We start from the raw sequence: 20,911 nt of genomic DNA, 5'->3' as shown, positions 1-20,911 counted from the left end.
ACATATTAAAAAGAATCTTCCAGAAATGTTCAAGCAGATTTGTATGGTTATTGAGAAATTGTCATATATCATATACTATGAAATGCTGAACCTCTACCAGCACTGACACTGTTTCATATAAAGAGAGAGCCAATTAGTCATTAGAGCTGATCAGCAACAGCTGTGGCACCAGTAGGAAGTGCTTTTATAAACCTCTGCTGTGGCTCAGGTAGTTATTTTGTCTTGGTGACCAAAGCAATGGGAACTTTTTGGGCCTTGGTTCTCTGTGTGCTGAGTGTTTGGCTTGACAAAGGTATGTCTTTATAATGCTGTTTAAACCAGTATTTATGAAATTGTAAATAAATTGAGGACAGTACATTTAAGACTAAGGCCACACAATTTCACAATATTCTGAGCTCCTACAATCAGCCTTGCAGCTTCAGGTTGTCCATATTGATGATGACAGTAGTCTTAGGTCTTGGAATTTCTAGTTCTGAACATGAGGGCATGTACTGGACCATTCTAGGCAAGAGAAATGTTGAGGCTACATTTGACTGGTTTTGCCCTGTATTTCTGTTATCAATAACTGCACTAACCTGTGCTAACTGCAAGTACACCATCTACAGGATCTTCTTCACCAGAAGGTGGCACACAGGAGGATGGTTTTAAGAGGAGACTGAAAGGTAAGCACATGTTCAATGGCAGCTATAACTTTTGGAACTAATTTCAGACTAACTTTGCTGAGATATCATGTGCTTTGCCAGTACTCAATACCACCCAGCTACCATCCTTTCTCCCCACTCCTCACCAGCTGCCCACCATCCCAGTATGGGATGTCTACAAAAGCCTCCAAGCTGTCAAAGTCAACAAAGCACCTGGCCCCAATCTTAATCCCCCAGAAAATCTTGAAGGAGTTTGCTTGTGAGATCAGTGTTCCTCTTTGTCATGTTCTAAACTCCTCCTTTAACGAGGGCTGCATCCCTAAACACTGGAAAGAGGCTGTGGTTATTTCCATCCCCAAAGCTTCCCCCGCACTGTTAGAGCAGTTAAGACCTATTTCCCTGACCTCCCAGTTTGCAAAAATTGCTGAAAACTGCTCTCCAGTGGGTTCTCGAGGACATCTCATTCGATCCCAGACAGTTCGGGAGTTTGAAGGGCAAATCCACCACCCATGCCCTTGTCAGCCTAGTTGACTGTCTGTTTAAAAACACAGACAAACCTGGCTCTGTCTGTTCACTGGTAGCTACTGATTTTAGTTGACCTTTGACCGGGTTAACCATAACATTATAATCAACAGGATCCTGACCATGGGAGTGAGGCCTGCACTAGTCCTTGGATTTGTAAATTTATCTCCAATCGGAGACAAAGGGTACGCTATCGTGGTGCCTTATCAGAATGGGAGTACCTCACATGTGGGGTGGCCCAAGGAACTCTCCTTGGACCCATCCTCTTCCTTGCCCTGATTGATGACGCTGCCCTTGGTGCCCCCAACCCAGTGTGGAAGTACATTGATGACATCAATTTACTGGAGTCTAGACAGTGGCAGCAGCCCTCTTCCATGCAGAATCCGCTCAATGAGCTAAATATCTGGTCTGCCCAAAACAACATGCTCCTTAATGAAAAGAAATGCGTCGCTATGCACATACCATTCAGTAAAAATCCACCACCAGCACCACCTCTTTCCATTAACAACATCCCCCTGTCTGTCCTGCCTAAAATCAAAGTGCTGGGACTCTCCATCCAGCACAACCTCAGGTGGAGTGACCAGGTAAACACCGTGATGGCAAGCTCTAGCAGGAAGCTTTTCCTCCTCAAGCGTTTCTCCGTCACTCACGCTGACCTACGAGCCATTTATATCGGCTACATTAGACCAGTGCTGGAGTATGCAGTCCCTGCTTGGCATCCTGGTCTCACCCAAGACAGTTGGAGCGTGTGCAAAAGAGGGCATGTCGCATTATCCTGGAAGCATCTTACATCAGCTACCAGCAAGCCCTAAACACCCTAGGCATCCCCCCTCTTGAGAAGAGGAGGGAGCAGATCTGCCTGAAATTTGCTCTTTCACTGCAATCTTCCCACTGCTTTGACTGGCTCCCCCCATCTAGAGAACAAATATCTGGACATACCACTCGCAATGGTCACAAACTTAACAACCCGCTGGCAAGAACAGGTCGTTCAAGTCTCCCATCCCCTACCTCACAAGACTCAACAACTGTACATCATCGTTTTCACTCTTCTCACTTTCCCCTTCTTTTCCCCCAGACTACTGATATTACTACAGCATTCCAGAATCCCTTCTTCATAGGATTAGCACTAGATCTGGCCTGACTACCCTGTTGACATTTCATTGTAGATTGTATATGCTACTGCTTTCTTGCTATTATTGATAATCTCCCTGTTTTGATATACTATATGTATGTAAATTGGTGTGTAATTTCAGTCTATAAATGACTGCGAAGCACTAATAAAAAGCTACTACTAACTCAATTTCCCTTGTACTGCAGAGATTTCACCCAATGAGATCTCGATAAAGAAAGCCCTTACACTTCTTCAGTCAATGGAGTCCATATTTGATGAGCGACGTGCTGAAGACGGTAAGCAGGTTCTCTGAAAATCCACTAGCTAAAAAGCAATTTTGTGTAGCCTTGGCTTTTTAGCCTTTGATGTGGTAATCATGAGTGTTCAGTTCTCAATATACATTTATTATCTAATGTTGGTGTTTTCTTACTCAACAGTACAATTGGAAACCAATGAAGTGGAAGCTGAGGCATCATCTGTGCATCACCGCCAGCCCATTCGAGGACGCCCTAACAAACATGGGCCCTTCCGTGGGGGTACCCAGTTGACTCCAATGGAAACAATCAGTGTAAAGATGACTGCGGCCGACAACATGACTGCCATGACGGTGGCAGACAACGTGACGGCGGCCATGATGGTGGCAGACAACGTGACGGTGGCAGACAACGTGACGGCGGCCATGACTGTGGCAGACAACGTGACGGTGGCAGACAACGTGACGGCGGCCATGACGGTGGCAGACAACGTGACGGCGGCCATGACGGTGGCAGACAACGTGACGGCGGCCATGACCGTGGCAGACAACGTGACGGCGGCCATGACGGTGGCAGACAACGTGACGGTGGCAGACAACGTGACGGTGGCAGACAACGTGACGGCGGCCATGATGGTGGCAGACAACGTGACGGTGGCAGACAACGTGACGGCGGCCATGACCGTGGCAGACAACGTGACGGCGGCCATGACTGTGGCAGACAACGTGACGGTGGCAGACAACGTGACGGTGGCCATGACCGTGGCAGACAACGTGACGGCGGCCATGACCGTGGCAGACAACGTGACGGCGGCCATGACCGTGGCAGACAACGTGACGGTGGCAGACAACGTGACGGCGGCCATGACCGTGGCAGACAACGTGACGGCGGCCATGACCGTGGCAGACAACGTGACGGCGGCCATGACCGTGGCAGACAACGTGACGGTGGCAGACAACGTGACGGCGGCCATGACTGTGGCAGACAACGTGACGGCGGCCATGACCGTGGCAGACAACGTGACGGTGGCAGACAACGTGACGGTGGCCATGACCGTGGCCATGACCGTGGCAGACAACGTGACGGCGGCCATGACCGTGGCAGACAACATGACGGTGGCAGACAACGTGACGGCGGCCATGACCGTGGCAGACAACGTGACGGCGGCCATGACCGTTGCAGACAACGTGACCGTGGCAGACAACGTGACGGCGGCCATGACCGTGGCAGACAACGTGACGGCGGCCATGACCGTGGCAGACAACGTGACGGCGGCCATGACCGTTGCAGACAACGTGACGGTGGCAGACAACGTGACGGCGGCCATGACTGTGGCAGACAACGTGACGGTGGCAGACAACGTGACGGCGGCCATGACCGTGGCAGACAACGTGACGGCGGCCATGACCGTGGCAGACAACGTGACGGCGGCCATGACCGTGGCAGACAACGTGACGGCGGCCATGACCGTGGCAGACAACGTGACGGTGGCAGACAACGTGACGGCGGCCATGACCGTGGCAGACAACGTGACGGCGGCCATGACCGTGGCAGACAACGTGACGGTGGCAGACAACGTGACGGCGGCCATGACCGTGGCAGACAACGTGACGGCGGCCATGACCGTGGCAGACAACGTGACGGCGGCCATGACCGTTGCAGACAACGTGACGGCGGCCATGACTGTGGCAGACAACGTGACGGCGGCCATGACCGTGGCAGACAACGTGACGGCAGCCATGACCGTGGCAGACAACGTGACGGCGGCCGTGACGGTGTCATGGTGACATGGGCGTGGGCCTGGGCGGGGGCCTGGGCGGGGGCCGCAACGTGACAGTGGCAGACAACGTGACAGTGAGCGAGCTGCGTCCAGAAATTCGTTTAGTTTAAAGAGTGCACCTAAAGGCAGCAATCCCAGCATCCAACATGTTGTTCTAGACATGATCACTACCACCACTGCTGTTCTCAGAACCCCAGAGCCGACCATTGACCTTAATGTGCCCACCTCGGAGTCTCCCTCTATCACAGTTTTTTTTTTTTTTGTGAAGGAAGGGAGGCAAGAGTTCATGTCTTCAGGTCTAGGATGTGGGCATAATGTTTCTGCATGTACCTGCTCTGCCTCTACCTCAATTAAACTTTTTACTTGTATTTGTGTTGTCATTTCTCTATCCCCAACCCCCAGATTAGCTTTGATTTTGTTGGGGCAATTTGACAAGCCACACTACAACTTCTCAATTTCTGACAGCTTTACTCCATAGGACCAAGCCTGACAGAACTCTATTTTAGGATTTAGCTGAATTTACAGCTAATCCTACTGTAATTTCTAGCAGTAAGTGAAAAGGCAGCGATGCAAACCTTTATGCGCCAAGTATGGTATACAGTGGCTTCAAAGTACTGAGACCCCTTTTCTCTTTGTTATAGACTTGACAAAGTTAAACCATAATTAGAATTTTTTTTTATTTTTTTTCAAATGTATTAAGCTGATGTCTCTTTTACATAAGTATCAGAGCCATTGCTATTACACTCTAAATTGAGCAAAGATATACTTTTACTGTCCCCTAAGGAAATTTGTCTTGGACTCCATGCTGTACAGACGCAACATGGCATCGCAACAAAACAAAACAAAAACTAAGTAACACAACCAGCATACCTAATATTATACAATGCATCCTTTAGTCATCCTTGATGTCTCTAGGACTTCATTATAGTCCACCTGTGGTAAATTCAATTGACTGGACATGATTTAGGTGTCGGTGCAAAAACCAAGCCATAAAGTCCAACGAATTCTCTGTAGACCTAAGATTTGTGTCAAGGCATAGATCTAGGGAAGGTATAAAGCCACTCTTGAGGAAAAGGCATATTAAGTTTGCCAAATGGCACTTCAGGGACTCAGAGCATGAGGAAAAGATTCTCTGGTCTGATGAGACAAGCACAGCCCATGTACAGACCCGCGGCATGTGTTCAATTCACTTCAATTCAATGCACTGAAGCGGTTAAACAATTCCACTTAATTACAAAAGGTAAATATGTTACCATTAAAGATTTAGGGCAGCAGAAGATGTTATCAAGTTACTGTTTACAATTCCTGTTACTAACAGAGAGTTTGGAGAAAATTGTGGAATGTTAAGTTTCACTTTAGTTTTCACACCCGGAGGCTCTGTTTGATTCGAGTACATTCCTGCTGGTCTGTGCATCGCCAAATGACAAACGTGACATGATATGCACATCAGGCGCATTAGAGATCGATTTAGATACATTTCTAAACATTGACCAACTTTTGATTTTGTACCTCTGTATGGGAAACACTGCATCTCAGTCATAGACACCCTGTAGAGGTCATCTCACGAAGCAACAGATGACTGACTGCCTGACCTGAATTTGCCTCGTGATGCCCTTGGCTGCGCCGTGGGAAAAATTAAATTCTTTGGACTGAATAGCAAGCGCCATGTCTGGCAAAAACCAGGTACTACCGCTCATCACCTAATACCATCCCTACGATGAAGCATGGTGGTGGCAGCATCATGCTTGTGGGGAATGGGGATGCTTCTCAGGATTGTGGGAACGATGACCAGAGCCAAATACAGAGAGGTCTTTGAAGAAAACCTGCTCCAGAGCGCACACGACCTCAGACCGGTGCGAACATTCACCTTTCAGCTCTTGAAGCACACAGCCATGGCACCGCTTGAGAGGCTTCAGGACAAGTCTCTGGGTGCATTCCATTTGGTAACGATTTCTCCTCGTCTCCTCGCCTCGCGTCTCTTCCTCGACTCCTCGGTCAAAGGTCACGGAGGAAACGAGGAGAAGATGCGAGGAGGCGAGTGAACCTGGCTTGTCAATTGGAACATCCTCACACCGCCATATTGAACTGACGTGTGAAGCGTTGCGTTGAGGCTCCTCCCGCGCAGGATGACAGCTGTCTAAATTAAGGCTCATGTTTTATCCACATAAAAACGTTTAACAAAGTTCAGATTAATGTTTAATTCATCTAAATTATGCCAGCCTCTAGTGAGCCTTGTCTACCTCATGAAGGTAGAACACTTCAAAAAAAATCCCTAATGCCTAAAAAGCGTTTCTGTTTCTGTTTTTATTCAGTTTTTGTGTTATTCTGTCTGCTGTATGCTACATTTTAATTTTGTGAAGCACTTTGCAGCACTGATAAGAAGGTGCTATACAAATTGTCCAACTTTTATCCTTTATGCGACTTGGATTAGACAACGATCATGTGGGCTGTTTGACACTTACTGGCAATGAACCAAAGTGCTTTCTTTTAATTCCTAAATAAATAAATACAATTCCCAAATAACCATAGATCTAGCTGTAAGAGCAAAATGTGCGATTTAAAACAAGGAAATGCTGTTAATGTTTAGTAAGAATTTATTCTCCAGAAGAGAAATTCCATGGCAACACACACAAACACAATTCATAAGCATGATGAACACTGAATGAGAGACACATCAAACAAACGCAGCAAACCAGCTGGTGATCCAGAGAAGACACAGAAGTGATTCCAGCAGTGATTCCGGCCTTTATGATGAAAATATGTCCTGTCATGGCAACGGTCATTGCCAAGGTTATGAATATGGTGAGAATGGAAACAGAGGTAGGCTACGCCTAAAAGGCAGAGAAATTTTTATTTATTTTTTTTACATTAAAAAAATAAAATAAAACTGTCTCTAATATAGTTGAAAATCGCTCCGTCTGCTGCTCAGCCCGTGCGTCCTCGGCCACTTCCCGGAGAAACCCCAGCAGCGCTCCCTCTCCTCTTCGCCTCTTGGCTGCCGGGGGAACCGAGGAAGCCGCGGAGGTCACACATGGGAGCGGGCAGCAGCATCTGATGGCTCCGGTTGCTCATCAGGGGGACTGGGATCGGGGCTGGATGGGGAGCGCACAGCGGCTGACTCCGGCTGCTGGTCCACACGAGTCTATTAAAGCGGGAGGGAGCGCCGACGGCCTCCCGCCGGTAGTCTCATGCATGAGGGAAAACCGGGGCCAGCTGCAGCCGTTTGCTCCCCATCCTCAGACCCAGAGCCCGGTGCTGCTGACTTGAGGTCCTATTAGAAAGAGACGCGCATGGTAAAAGAGTCGCATGTGTGCATTTATAGGCTATTTCTATATGTCCTAATGAACGGATTTCATTCAGGCTTATTAGATCATGGAATGTCATTCATATTAATGATAAATAACTATAAAATAAAATTCACGTTACTTGCCCCCCACTCACCCTCTCTATGCGCTGGAGGATCAGCTGGCGCGTCTCCTCTGTCCCTATATCACATTCAAGCCTTAAGATCATTTCCTGATGCCTATTTGGGAAAAGTTTGACATCCTACAACTACAACAGATCTGTCAGTATATGAACCTTTAACGTATAACCCTTCATTAACAAATGTTCGGCTAACATTTAAAACCTCTGCTATTTCTGTTTGAAGAATATATAACAAGTTGGGGCTACTTACACCTGTGGATTTTTTTTCTGCCAATGTCCGCACGTTTTCTGATGGTATGGAGGCGGGCTTATATCCGCACGTGCCAATGGTTAATTGCCTTCACTCATTATTTCCGCATCGAGGATACACCTGAGTATCCTCCGACCACGCCTTAGTGGAGGACGGAGGCGAGGAGACTTGAAGGATCCTTCATGCGTCTTTTAACCAATTGGAACATCCTTAATGATGGCGGCTCATTTTTGGATGCCGGGTCAGCGAGGAGACGAGGTCGCGAGGACGGAGGAGGAGACACAAGACAATGCACCCGAGGAGACATGAAGGATCCTTCATGCGTTTTTTGACCAATTGGAATGTCCTTCATGATGGCGGCACCGAGGAGACGAGGCCGCGAGGACGGAGGAGAGGACGCATTTTGGCCAAATGGAATGCACCCATAGTGGTGCTGCGGCAGAGAATGTAGCCAATCCACAGTCTTCCTTTACTGTCCACGAGCCAATCTCCTCTCACCATGCAGGGGAAAATATTATTTTTTACATTTAAACTGTATGATATTTGTTTGGGGAGCTTGAGACAGGGCCTCAAAGCACATTTCATGCCAAATGCGTTAAAATCACTAGTATTCACCTAGTAACCACCTACAAACCTAATCCATTTAGTATTACAGTGAAGTGCTGCTGCTACTTCTCCAGCTAGCCTGCACATTTTCTCCAGGAAATGTAGCTCGTGTACATCTAAAGTTGTATATTTTAAATTCCCATTGAGCCAAAGTTTTAAGAAATGTGCCATGAATTCTGAATAATGCTCAATTTTGCTGAAGAGTGGCAATACACAAGTATCAGTTGGAATAACTGAGCTAGTAGCTTACACTTACATAGTGCATAGTCCTACATCTATGCTAAAAATTGAATTGGGTGAAATATTTTCAATGTTGCAACAGAAAATGTTATTCCAAGACAGGAAGAAAACAATAGAAATTACATTTTATTTTGTATAAAAGTTACGAACAGGATAATATGAATACCATATTAACAAGTATAAGTTAGATTTCAGTCACTACACAATTTTTTACTAGTTTTTAAGGCCAGTGCCACATGAAACATCAACAGTCTCAGATTTTTAGCTTACTCTAAAAATTCCCACTTCCGCTAGTATGGTCCCAAAGAAATCATTGATGTCTCCAGCAATATGTTAACAAGTGCTATAATTGTATACTGCAACAGATACTCAACATATTACAGTGTTCATCTGTAAACAATTTCTTGTTTTCAGTCATGCCCGAGCCACCTGCAGCATTTCCTCCACAACCAGCAGTTTTTCTCTGGGTTTTCCCATGGCCTCACCCCTCCTGGTCTCCTCATTGTCTATCTTCTCCCAGTCTGAGAAAGTCACAGGCTTCACTCCTACAAACAGTCAAATTTTGCCCACATTGGGGCAGGGGTAGGTTAGTGGAATTTTCATAACAAGTAAACATGTCATTCATCGTGCCCCACGAATGATGCAGGCACCCTTTCGGCAAATCGGCAACAAGTTTCATCAAAATTGGACCGACAGTGCAGCAGTTATGGCCTTTGAAAATGTGAAATTTTGACCTTTAATTATAGTATACTGTACTGGAGCGCTCTGTGGTGGAGTTGCGTGGGTGAGTTAGCTGTCAATGCTAAATAATAGTCTCTCTCACTTGATATGTTGACACTTTGCCTCTCTTTCTCTATTGGGTTATCCAGTCAAAATCACATCACAAGCAAAGCACCTCATAACTGATTTACAACTAATGATGTTCTCCAGTTATCTGAGGCTAGTGATTGCTTCAACTCAGAGGAAAACCCAGGCTAGATAACAAGAAGAGAGCAAGAAAGGAGAGAGCAAGATAGCCAGAGAGACAGTACCGTACCTCTCTCCTCCAGCAGAGCACTGACTCCCTGTGAGCCAGGCTTGGCGGCAGACACATCCAAGGTTCCCGAGTCGATGTCCTCCAGTAGGGTGCGTGCAGTGTCAAAACTGTTGTTCATAGTGGTGGCTATCACCCCGGTGGGGCCTGTCTTCAACCAGCCGCTACAATATAGACCTGGAAAGAGAGAGGAATTCACTCTAGTTTGTGACTTTCTTTCTTACGGTGCCTTTTAAAGTCACAGCTAAACGGCATTTTGAGAATTTCTTGCTTCCGTAATTTGATGTGTTTCCGGGTGAAAGAGGATGGATAATCTGTGATTTTGATGTGTTGAATTTGTGAAATGTAGACCTTCACACACATACAGGGCAGTACCTGCAGCCTGCTGCACACGGCCCATGGTGTTTGGGACGATAGCTCTGCGGGAGTCAAACGGCACCGACGGGTCAATGGGGAGGCTCTTGTAGCCGATACTGCTGATGAGCAGGCCGCAGGTCACATCCTCCACCTCTCCTGTGGGGACCGCCCGGGCTCCCTCACCTGACCCCTGGTCACACACAGACGACCAAAGTTAAACAGGCTGATTTTATGAACTTATGCCTTTTTATGAACTCTTTCTCCAGGTATTTGGATTTGAATTTAATACTTTTCAGCTTACAATTTGATGCCATATCTGTGTTATGTATGAAATAACACAACAACATCAGGGTAAATGTACTATTTGGCAAAAAGGAGATGATGGTATTACATTTTTGCCATTTAGCTTATGCACTTCTTACATAGATCGACACTGAGTTACACTGAGTGCAACAGTAGAATACGCTTCAACTTCCTATATCACCAAAAAATTCAAACAATCAATATAAGGAGTGCAAAGGTCAAGGCCTTCATGCTGTTATGTTATATTCCTGTGCCCACAGAGTGATCATGTAAGAGCGAATGCTAGGAAAAGCAATAGAAAAAGAGAGAAGGAAAGAGACAGAATGAGTAGCAAAATCCTGTTCACCTCCAGCCTGTTGACTGCCAGTCGGATGCCGGTGACTCTGGTTTGGTCGGGGGCGGCCAGGACCTCGACGGGGCTCCGGAAGAAGCGGAACCCCCAGCTGCGGGAGACCTCGCCCCGTCTCGCGCGCTCCTTCTCTCCGGGGATCTCCAGGGCGGCCTTCACCATCAGCTCCGTCAGACGCTTCCTGGGCCTCGGCAGCTCTGACACAGAGCAGGTGGACACAGATGAGCTCGGGAACGTGCAAAACACACATAAACAAGTACAGATTCTGTATGGTCCCATGGAGCATTTGTGGCGATGACATGCAGTTCTGTCTGAATACGACAACAGGATTGTAAGAGTTGTGAGAAAATTTGCAGCCAAGTTGTGAAGATTCATAGTTACATTTTGAGAATGATACAACTCTACTTCCTTCTATCATGAAGAACAGACTATTTGTAGGTATAGAGGTTTCAATTTTATATTTTTGCACTGCTACAAGGCATTTTAGGTTTACATAATGGACAATAGAGGATGTTTACTTAACCTTCCTAATGAGCCCACAGAGATGACTGTGAAAACTCTTCTTTTTTGCATTATTGTAACAAGAAAAGGTTACAAATATCCACTTCAGGGTCATTTTTGACCCCAATTGGTGTATATTATATTTAAAGTACTTGCATATTACATACTGTATGACTGTGTGTGTGTATGTACATATGTGTGTGTGTTTACGTGCATATTTGTTTGTGTATACATGTGCGTATGTGTGCTTGTGTGTTTATGCGTGTATGTGTGACAGTGTGTGTATGAATATACATGCATGTGTGTGATCATATGCACATGTGTATGTGTGTGAGTGTGTGTGTGTGTGTGTGTGTGTGCAGGTGTGTGCATATGCAAAGAAGTGTGCATGTGCCATGTACATGGTATCACAAGCACATGTACATACATACACATGTCAAGATTACTATTATCCCACTGCAAATCCAATGGAAATATTCAATTGGGGTCAAAAATGACCCCATAGAGAAAAAAAAAAGGTGAGTGAACAGGAGCGTTAAATACACCAACATTACACCTTCCCACATACAAACTCAAAATAAAACACTACAGTATGTCATTGAGCTAATCTGGAACTAAGGGAGTCCAAGGCAAGCAGCTGGTCTACAGTCAAGGCCTGCAATCACTCAGAGTTCCAGTCTGTTGTGAAACAGAGCGGTGATTAGGGTTGCAAAGGGGTGGAAAATTTCCGGTAAATTTCCAGAAAGTTTCCGGTTAATTTCCATGGGAAGTTAAGCTGGGGAATTTTGGAAATATTCCAAATTGGAAACTTTCCATGGGAATTATGGGAATTTATGGGAATTAATGGGAATTAATGGGAATTTATGGGAATTAACTGGGAATTGAGGGTAATTTAATGGAAAGGTATCATATCCAAGCATAAATATTTGTTTTGTTATAAGCAGACATCCATCCAAAATAATACAATTAAAACAGATTTATTTGTAAGTAGAACTTTATCAAGTGTTAAATATTTTATTGAACAATCAATTATTTCATTGAAGAACAAAAACATGAATGTTGAGTTAATTATTAAATATTGACCCAACCCATTCAAAAATTAATAAAAATGCACAGGAATGCACAGTGCGTGTAGGGGGCGTGGTCTCAATAGCCCTGCAGTAAGCAGTGTGCTATGTGTGCATGTGATTGAGGAATAGCATAGATATTCAACTGTACTTGCATGATATCTGGTTGTTTTAGTCAGGATTATGCTAAAATATATTTTCCCCAACTATATTTAAGTTCCCTATTAAGAGCATACCTTCAATTTTGTAAATTCCTGGTTTATTCCCGTTTATTCCCATAAATTCCCGTTAATTCCCATAAATTCCCGTTAATTCCCATGGAAAGTTTCCAACTTTGAAAATTCCCGGAATTTTGCAACCCTAGCGGTGATCTGCGTTCCCCTCCACATACTTGAAGGTTTTAATGGTTTTGTTTTGAAAATGTTTAAATTCTGTGGTTTTCACCAATTTCCTGTGACTGCACACATGATGTGCTGCCAGAACCATAAACAGGTCATCACTGAAATGCACATAATACTGTAATTGACAAAGCAACCATAGCAGCACTGACAACAAGCCAGGCACAAACTGCTAGCTGCTACTAACAAAATCCTTTCCCCTCTTCCCATCGTGCTGATAACAGATAGACTAATAGGACAGTTCTCATAATTAGCCATGGACCGTGGCAAGGAGAGCGTTATCACTAAGCCTAAACATGCTGGGCAGCGTCAAGCCCAATCAAGGACAAGGACAAGATCAAAATTGCATAAGTCTCAAGGCCTTTTCTAAACCATGTGTTTTCTCACAGCAGTTCAAAGCCATTACCTACAAGGGATTAAGTGCATTCTTGAGGAAAAAGCATTTCAAGTTTTGAACTTTGCAGCATTTAAAAACGTCATTAGGTAACAGTTTCACACATTTAGCAATAACACAGCACACATTTCCATTCACATGACCCTATATGGGCTATATGTTCAAATAGGTTACCGACACCTTGCAGCTCTTAACCACAGCATACATCTCTTCCTTCCTACTTCTCACATGTTTCACCGTCTCTGCATTAGACTCTCGTTTCATCTGAACTCATACTTTAAACACAGGCATTATATGTTCATAACGCCATTGTGTTGCATATATTGAATGTGTTGTATGAGCCCGACTCTAAATGTGAGATATCCTGGAGTCAATTAAAAAGTCAAGCATTTCATTCAGTTTCTAACGTTCGCTTTTTTAACTGTAACAGCGCAGCAACAATTTTCCCACAACACCAATGTCAATAGAACCCCAGACTTTAGTACTTCAAGAATGCAGCAGGCTGATTAGACAGTAAAGAGGAAAAATGACCCTCAGAAAGGGTAAAATATTGAGAGGAGATGTCATCTCTCACCTTTCAGAGCCTCTGCAACACCCTCAAACTCAGCACCCACCATCTCAGGTCTGGTGCCTGGCAGGTTCACCATTTCTCTAACCTCCTAGAAATAAGGAGAACATAGCAGTGATGGCTGGGCTGGACTGCAAAATGATTTAAAGCTGTTAAGAGCTGGCCTCTAGTTCAGACTGTTAAAGAGAGGATGTTGTGGCAGACTCAGTAAGGAGCTGTCTTTGCTTTGATTTAAATTGGCTTGGACTATGAGCCTGCTGCAGCACGTACAGAAAATGTTACCTTACGCTCTCTTCTGTGTGACTTTGAATGTATTTTGCTTTTGTACATCGTTAAATATTGTTTGTTTGTAACTTTTTGCAACTGTTTGTCTTCCCTGGCCAGGTCTTCCTTGAAAAAGAGATGCCTCAATGGGACTAACCTGGTGGAATAAAGGTTAAATTATAAAATAGGTGGGTTAGAGCACTTTTATTGATGCAAGGTGATGGCAACAGGTAATGTTTCCCACTGTTTTGACATCTCACTTCCTCTTTGAGGTCTCATGACGCACCTTGATTGTGCAAGCGACTTGCATGGGTCCTCTTCTGCCCACGATCAGCACCCTGCGCACCTGGCTCTCTGCCAGGGCCTCCAGGGCTGCCTGGGTGATGTCAGTCTTCTGCAGACACGGGAGAGAGTAACTTTCCATTAGTCTGCAATAACAATTCCTTTGTTACAAAATTTAGGGAAGATAGGCAACTGACAATCATGACCCATTTGCTCCTAAAAATAGACGTTTGTGAATGAGAGAAATCAAAACAGGAGCACCTGTGTGACAAGAGATTTCACCTTCTAACCATTATGGCTATACTGTCATTTTTTATATAAATGCTGCCTCTGTGATGAATGTGTGGGTCATTCTTTTCAAAACTATAATTCCCAATTGGGAGGTGAAAGTGGGCACTAAGCAGAGCCCTTAGCATAGGCTAATGAGCCTTGGGAAAATTCAGTCAACCAGAGACAGATAATGACACTTTTATAAGAATTTGTGAGTAGAATTTGTAAAGAAAACAAACATTATAAAACCACTTTCTTTTTACTGTAAGCATAGAAGTGAGAATGAGGAAAATGTGGGGGATGGAGCTGAGGTGACAAATCAGTCACAACAAAATCGAAAAAAGGGAGGAAATGCACACAAACCCTTGCCCTTTGCAAATATGCAAAGGGCAATATTGACTCAATATTTACAAGAATTGACAAATGAGATGTAATGTGATGTAATGTGAAATGTCTGTTCGGTGTTTATTAATAACTAGATTTATTTTTTTGTGCTCCTATGAACAAATGTTACCATCAACCCCTGCAGTTTAATTTGACGTCATCTTTTAGTACTAAGCGCTCATTGCTGTGGCGTTCCCGCTCTGCACACCCAGAAGTCACCTGTCAATCAAACAGTGTGGAAAGCACCAAGATCTTTTTCTTTTGGATTTTCTGTTGATGCGGTTTGAGTTTCTGTAGGTGGCGCTCTTTTCTTTGTCTGTTCAGCCATGGTGGCTATCGCTGCTCATGCTAACTGCCCAGTTCTTCTTCTATTTATTCTAACACATCACTTACTGTGCGGCAGAGGATTTTTCCTGGGAAAGCTCTACCAGACACCGGGTGTTTAGAACAGCAAACATACTAGCTTTCATGAACTGGATATACTGTAAGTTGTAGCACAATAGTAAGTGATAAAGAGTAACAGACATGTATTTATATGAAAACGTTGTGGATTATTACTTTCAGGGACACACACGGCTGTTTCTCACCTTTAAAGTGTCAATGGGAGATAGCAGTATTCTTGCTACATCCAAAGCAACATTCCCCTGTCCTAAAACCACCGCTGTTTCATAGCTCAGGTCCGGGTTCAACTGGACAGAAACACAGACAGACAGGGGAGAGAAACTGTGACTTCATGATAAAGAACAGTGAGCTGTGCAACCGCGCTGACCTTCCTAGAACCATCAGAAGAAACATGAGCTTGATGAAGAGAATCTAATGCACAGAATACCTCTCTGTTACTGGGCACTCCGTTGTACCAGCCCACAAAGTCTTTGGCCGAGTGCACACCGGCCAAGTGTTCCCCTGGCACCCCCATACTCCTGTTCCCTTCTGCTCCGTAACTCTACCAGGAAACACACAGAATGAATGCCCATGCGTGCTTACACACAAACACACTCACACACTCTGCTTGCGAACAGAAGGGTTTAAGGTTAAAGTGTGATTTTATTTCTTAAAGCACCTTTCAAATGTGATTTTACACTACACGACCCACAAGGCAGTGTGTTTTCACGTTCTTACCAGTACGACTGCATGGTAGGCTCGCCGCAGCTCCTCTACACCCAGGTCCTGTCCCACGTTCACATTACCATAGAAACAACAACGCGAATGTTGGGCCGTCTGCGTAAAGGTGTTGATGACGTTCTGGGGAAATAAAGAACAAAAAGGGGGAAATTGAAAGGACTAGAGAGAGTGTGCCGTAGGAAAATGGTTTCTGGGGGAATTGCCGGAGTCTGTTTTCAGAACAGACAGTCCAATGTGTTTTGTATTAGACTCCGTTTTTCATAGTTTATGTTTACAACTCAACCCACACGACCTCATGTGATGCAACTCTCCACTTCACATTGCTGTCAAACTTGATTTCGACGTCGTCACCCTCACTTGACTTGTTTGTCCAACTGCTTGATTTTCCATTTGATTGGTTTCAACAGTTAAGTTTCTATTTGTTATTTTCCACTGTTGATGCCAGGGACTTTCCTTGCGGGCTACACAGTTTCATCATTATAACACTGCCAGGGAAATAGTCCATTTGTATTATAATCCTTTCACCCTGCACTGCCAGTTTTTCAGACAGCAGGTTTTTCTGACTTGGTGTCCTCTTATTCCCGCCCACTTTCCATGCACCCGCTATTGTAAACAGCATGCCAATAAGTCCTGCTTGTCTCCTATTTCATGACTGGAGGTGTTAGTCAGGTTATGTTTACACTGAACATTGTGTGCACCAAACTATGTGTAATCCACCACAGAAATAAACCGGTTTTGAAGGGATGGCTGGTGGAAGGAAAAGAGTGAAAGTAATGATTATTGCTCCTGAACTCATTCACATAAAGTACAAGGCCTAAGCAAATATGAGTCATGGTAAGACATGCAATTAACAGTTTGATGTTTATTTGTTTTGTTACATCAGTTATTTACACTTGCATTCTTACTTTATCCATAGCCCACAGTGCACCCCAGCACGCCTCCAGCATGTCAAACCCTTCTAAGATGGCTACTTTTGCTTTAAAACCTCTTGTGGACCCTGTTCTGTGTCACAGTTACGTCGCAGCGTGAGCCGCAGACTCAACTAGGACTCTGACCTTGACTTCAGGATGGTCAGGGGCCACCCCGAACCTGACCAGGCCGAAGGGGACAGGCAGCCGCTCATAAATGTCCACTTCCAAATCTTGACGGGCCTGGGAGGAGGAAAATGTTCACTTTTAGACTGTAGGTGGAAATATGCATTCATTGGAAACTAGCCTGTTTCTGAGACCAACCTGGCACATTTAGGTACTGTATGCTTGAATTTGACAACACATCTCCAAAAACACAGTTGGGCAATCACAAGTCAAAAATGATTATCTATGCAAATGTACTGACATAGCCTGGTGACTCACAAATTCCACCTTTTCCTATACACAGAGAGCTGAGGTCTGGGAGCAATTTCCTGTCTAGCTAGCAGCAGGCCTCTGGAGATTAAATGGTATACATCTCCTTCATCTCCTTTCAGGCATCCACTGAAAGTTCTGTCAATGAGGGTGTAGCAGAGGTAAGGTGAAGCGTTGGCAGGGAGGCGGAACCCTATTAATCCTCTCCTATCTCCTTTGTCTGTGTGAGCTGCCGTGTATGAGTTTGTTTTGTTTGTTTCAAGGAGATTGGTATCACTTCCTGGAAGGGGACATGAAGACTGTTTATTTGTTGAAGTGTTCCCTGTCATCCAAAACCTGTGAGGCACATTGAAACTACATATAGCCAATATTTTTGTGCCAATATTTGACAGTTGACACCTTTTAAATTTGAACATTTTATGCCTCAAAAATTCACAGTGTTTCCCCAAGAACTGTATTCTTGTCAGGGTGGAAAAGGCTCTGAAACAGCATTTAGACCATCATGGGACATTAAAACTCTCCATTGAAACGCATACTGAAATTGTTTTAGGTGGGTTGGCAGCTCCTTAACGGCAGAGTGACCCACCAACCTATTCAATGATAGGGGAAACTCTGGGATATACTACTGCCTTTAAATGAAGCATGAATTAATCATAAATATTATTGAACAATTCAATTAGTAAATAAAATCAATAGAAATAACTATAAATACAATTTCATTGCAGGTTTTATAGACTGACACCCCTGAGGTTACTTCCACACCCCACTAGACTGTTTTCTCTCATCAGCCATCTGTAATAACCATAACAATAATAACAGGTTCAAGATAACAACGCAATGTAGCAGTACACAATGCAGATACAAGAATGGCTCTGTTCCATTAGTACTGTGTTGAGCCCGAGCCTTTATGCCCCTTTATTATGAAAAGTGGAAATACCTTGATCAGATGCTGGGCCGTGTAGAAACCTGCTGGACCACCTCCAACAATACACACCTTTGGGCTGCATGAGGAAAAAGAAGCCTGCACACGCCCACAAACACCTGCAGAGTCAGCAGAAAGAAGGAACACATAATCCTCAAAGTAAACTCAATGAAAATATGATAGCTAGTCAGTGTAGGCTCGTGCCAAAACGTATTGTTTACTCACTGCAATGTAATTCCTCAGGCAAGATTATGTATCATTACTAGCCATGCTACTGCTGAATGGAGAGAAAGTCACGCCAAACTCCATGGAAAAAAACACAGTTCAATGTTGCCTTGCTTACCGACAAAGCTAAACACCTCAGGGAACAAGACTTAATACATTTTACGAATCATTAAGGGCATCTGCAAAATTCTGCATACAAGTGATTCACTGTAGCAGCACTGTATTTCGAAAAGATGTCAACTTTTAGAAGTGATTCACACTCCTTGCTACTGGCCACCTCGGTTTGTTTTGGGGGACGAGTATTGGGTAACAGGCAAGCCAATGTTACAAGACGACATTTTATTGAAACAAGTGCGGCTTGGTGTATCGGATATATGCCGAATTGAAGAGTGGACTCTATTGATTCGTGAAAGGTCTGAACTTATCTTCTACCAGGGATGTACATTTACCTATAAGCAAGGCAACATTAAATTGACAATTTTTATATGGAGTTCTCTCCACACAGGAGAACCGAGCGCATCTGGGGTAACGTTACATATAGTAAGTACAGCTAGGTTAGCATACATGTCCTGTCACAGTGTCTCACCATCGTGAAGTCGGTTTATCCAGCTTCTTCTTCCTGAGGTCCACAACAACTTCAGCGTATTAGTCTTGCAAAATATCACTTTATGGGCATTCATCTTATATTTAGGCGTTACAGCACCGACTACAGCCTAGTTGCCTAGCTATATTTAAATCACGAAAAATCCTAGTCAATTGTGTTGTTCCCCTCTGGTTTGGTAACCAGCTCCACATAGCTGTCCCTGCTTTGAGCTTTGGACGGTCAGCAGGCGTGAGAGCAAAAGCCAAGGTTAAAACCTGTATCTTTCTTGGATAGTTTCCACAGACAGGAACAATGAGCGGCTTATGCTCTCTCCAGCTAACACAAATAGTTAGTTATATCTACACGATTAGCGGCAACTGTTTCATTTTGACAGGTACTCGACACTTTAGACATTATCAAAACAGACTGCTTTCAAGGATGCACCGTGTGTTGCATCCAGAACGGTCCGTAGAGAACAGAGGATTTAGTACATGTGTTCCGCGTGAGCATGGTCTATATATCATAGAGATTAAACTGTTTTATCTCTATGGTCTATATGCCGTCTAGACCCCAGTATTTTTTATTATTATTAACAATTCTCTGTCCATTTTTATTCCTTGAAAAAGTTATTCTCTCTCAGCTGCTCTCCCACTTGAACCATAATAACATACTTGACATTTTCCATGCTGGTTTCAGAGCTCTGCATTGCACAGAATCTGCCCTACTGAAGGTGCTGAATGACCTACTGCTGCTTGTAGACTCAGGTGACTGTGCCATTTTGCTGCTCGTAGATCTTACTGCGGTCTTTGACACTGTGGATCATGTCATGCTGATTGACCGACTCCAGTTGGTGTTCATGGCACAGCCCTTGACTGGTTTACTTCATACTTTACAGTAAAACTGGGCATTTCCTCATCCACCTCAGCTGGCATCTCTTGTGGCGTCCCTCAAGGCTCCATTTTGGGTCCTATCCTCTTCTCTGTCTATATGTTTCCCCTTGGTCAAATCATTCACAAGTACAACACTGACAACACTCAGATATACCTCCCTCTAAAACCCAATGATCTGTGCTCCTTAAACAACCTCAGGGGTTGTCTTGAGGACATCAAAAGTTGGATGGCAAGTAATTTCCTCCAGTTTAATGAGAGTAAGTCTTAGTGAGTTAGTTATATCCTCTGGACTCTATCACAACCTTTACCAACAACCATAGCCAGCTGTGCACTCATGTCAAGCCTTTCACCAAGAATATTGGGGTATTTTTGCACTCAGACCTTAACATTTAAAATCAAATTCAGTAGTTAAATCCAATTTCTGCCATCTCAGAATAATATCCAAAATCAAGCCCTTAATTCCTACAGGCATCAGTCAGTCCTCTCCTCTGCAGCTGGTTCAAAATGCTGCTGCAAGGGTTCGTACTGCCACCAAAAAGAGAGAACATATTTCTCCCCTACTGTTGACACCTTTAAATCTCACCACAAAACCCATCTCTACTCTGTAGCTTTGATTCTACTGTATATGAATTGGTTGTAGGTGTCTTGATTTTTTGACACGTGCCCCTGTGTTATGTTGGTGTTTGTTTTGTTCGTTCTGTCACCTCTTTGATCTGCTCTGTTATAACTATAGCTATATAAATAAATTGAACTGAACAGATTTAGAAACCATCCACATAAACTGACACCCAAGCCTTGAGTATCCATCCTGAAAGCCCTGGATTTG

General features: G+C 44.3%; 1 protein-coding gene across 2 annotated transcripts; it reads right to left on the bottom strand.

Annotated features, from left to right (window-relative positions):
• Positions 1 to 8,977: 8,977 nt before the first annotated feature.
• fdxr (ferredoxin reductase) lies at positions 8,978 to 19,627 on the bottom strand. 2 transcript variants are annotated; one of them, XM_071541501.1, is made up of 12 exons: positions 19,199 to 19,627; positions 18,403 to 18,506; positions 17,178 to 17,273; positions 16,120 to 16,242; positions 15,830 to 15,943; positions 15,588 to 15,689; positions 14,351 to 14,458; positions 13,807 to 13,891; positions 10,870 to 11,069; positions 10,239 to 10,410; positions 9,867 to 10,040; positions 8,978 to 9,375 (listed from the first exon to the last, which is right to left on the bottom strand). In XM_071541501.1, exons 1-12 carry the CDS (start codon positions 19,290 to 19,292, stop codon positions 9,245 to 9,247), a joined length of 1,503 nt encoding a protein of 500 aa, XP_071397602.1. In that variant the 5' UTR covers positions 19,293 to 19,627; the 3' UTR covers positions 8,978 to 9,244. The 2 variants fall into 2 exon arrangements, with proteins under 2 accessions (XP_071397602.1, XP_071397603.1); XM_071541502.1 differs by having other exon boundaries at positions 14,351 to 14,455.
• Between the last annotated feature and the right edge of the window lie 1,284 nt (positions 19,628 to 20,911).

This window comes from Centroberyx affinis, unplaced genomic scaffold, assembly GCF_046629955.1.
Source record: "Centroberyx affinis isolate AG114_WGS23_722 - 3 ecotype Tasmania unplaced genomic scaffold, CSIRO-AGI_Caff_v1 ptg003894l_1, whole genome shotgun sequence".
NCBI classification, from domain to species: domain Eukaryota; kingdom Metazoa; phylum Chordata; class Actinopteri; order Beryciformes; family Berycidae; genus Centroberyx; species Centroberyx affinis.
The sequence above is the reverse complement of the archived record's forward strand: the minus strand, read 5'-3'. Positions and strand labels throughout refer to the sequence as shown.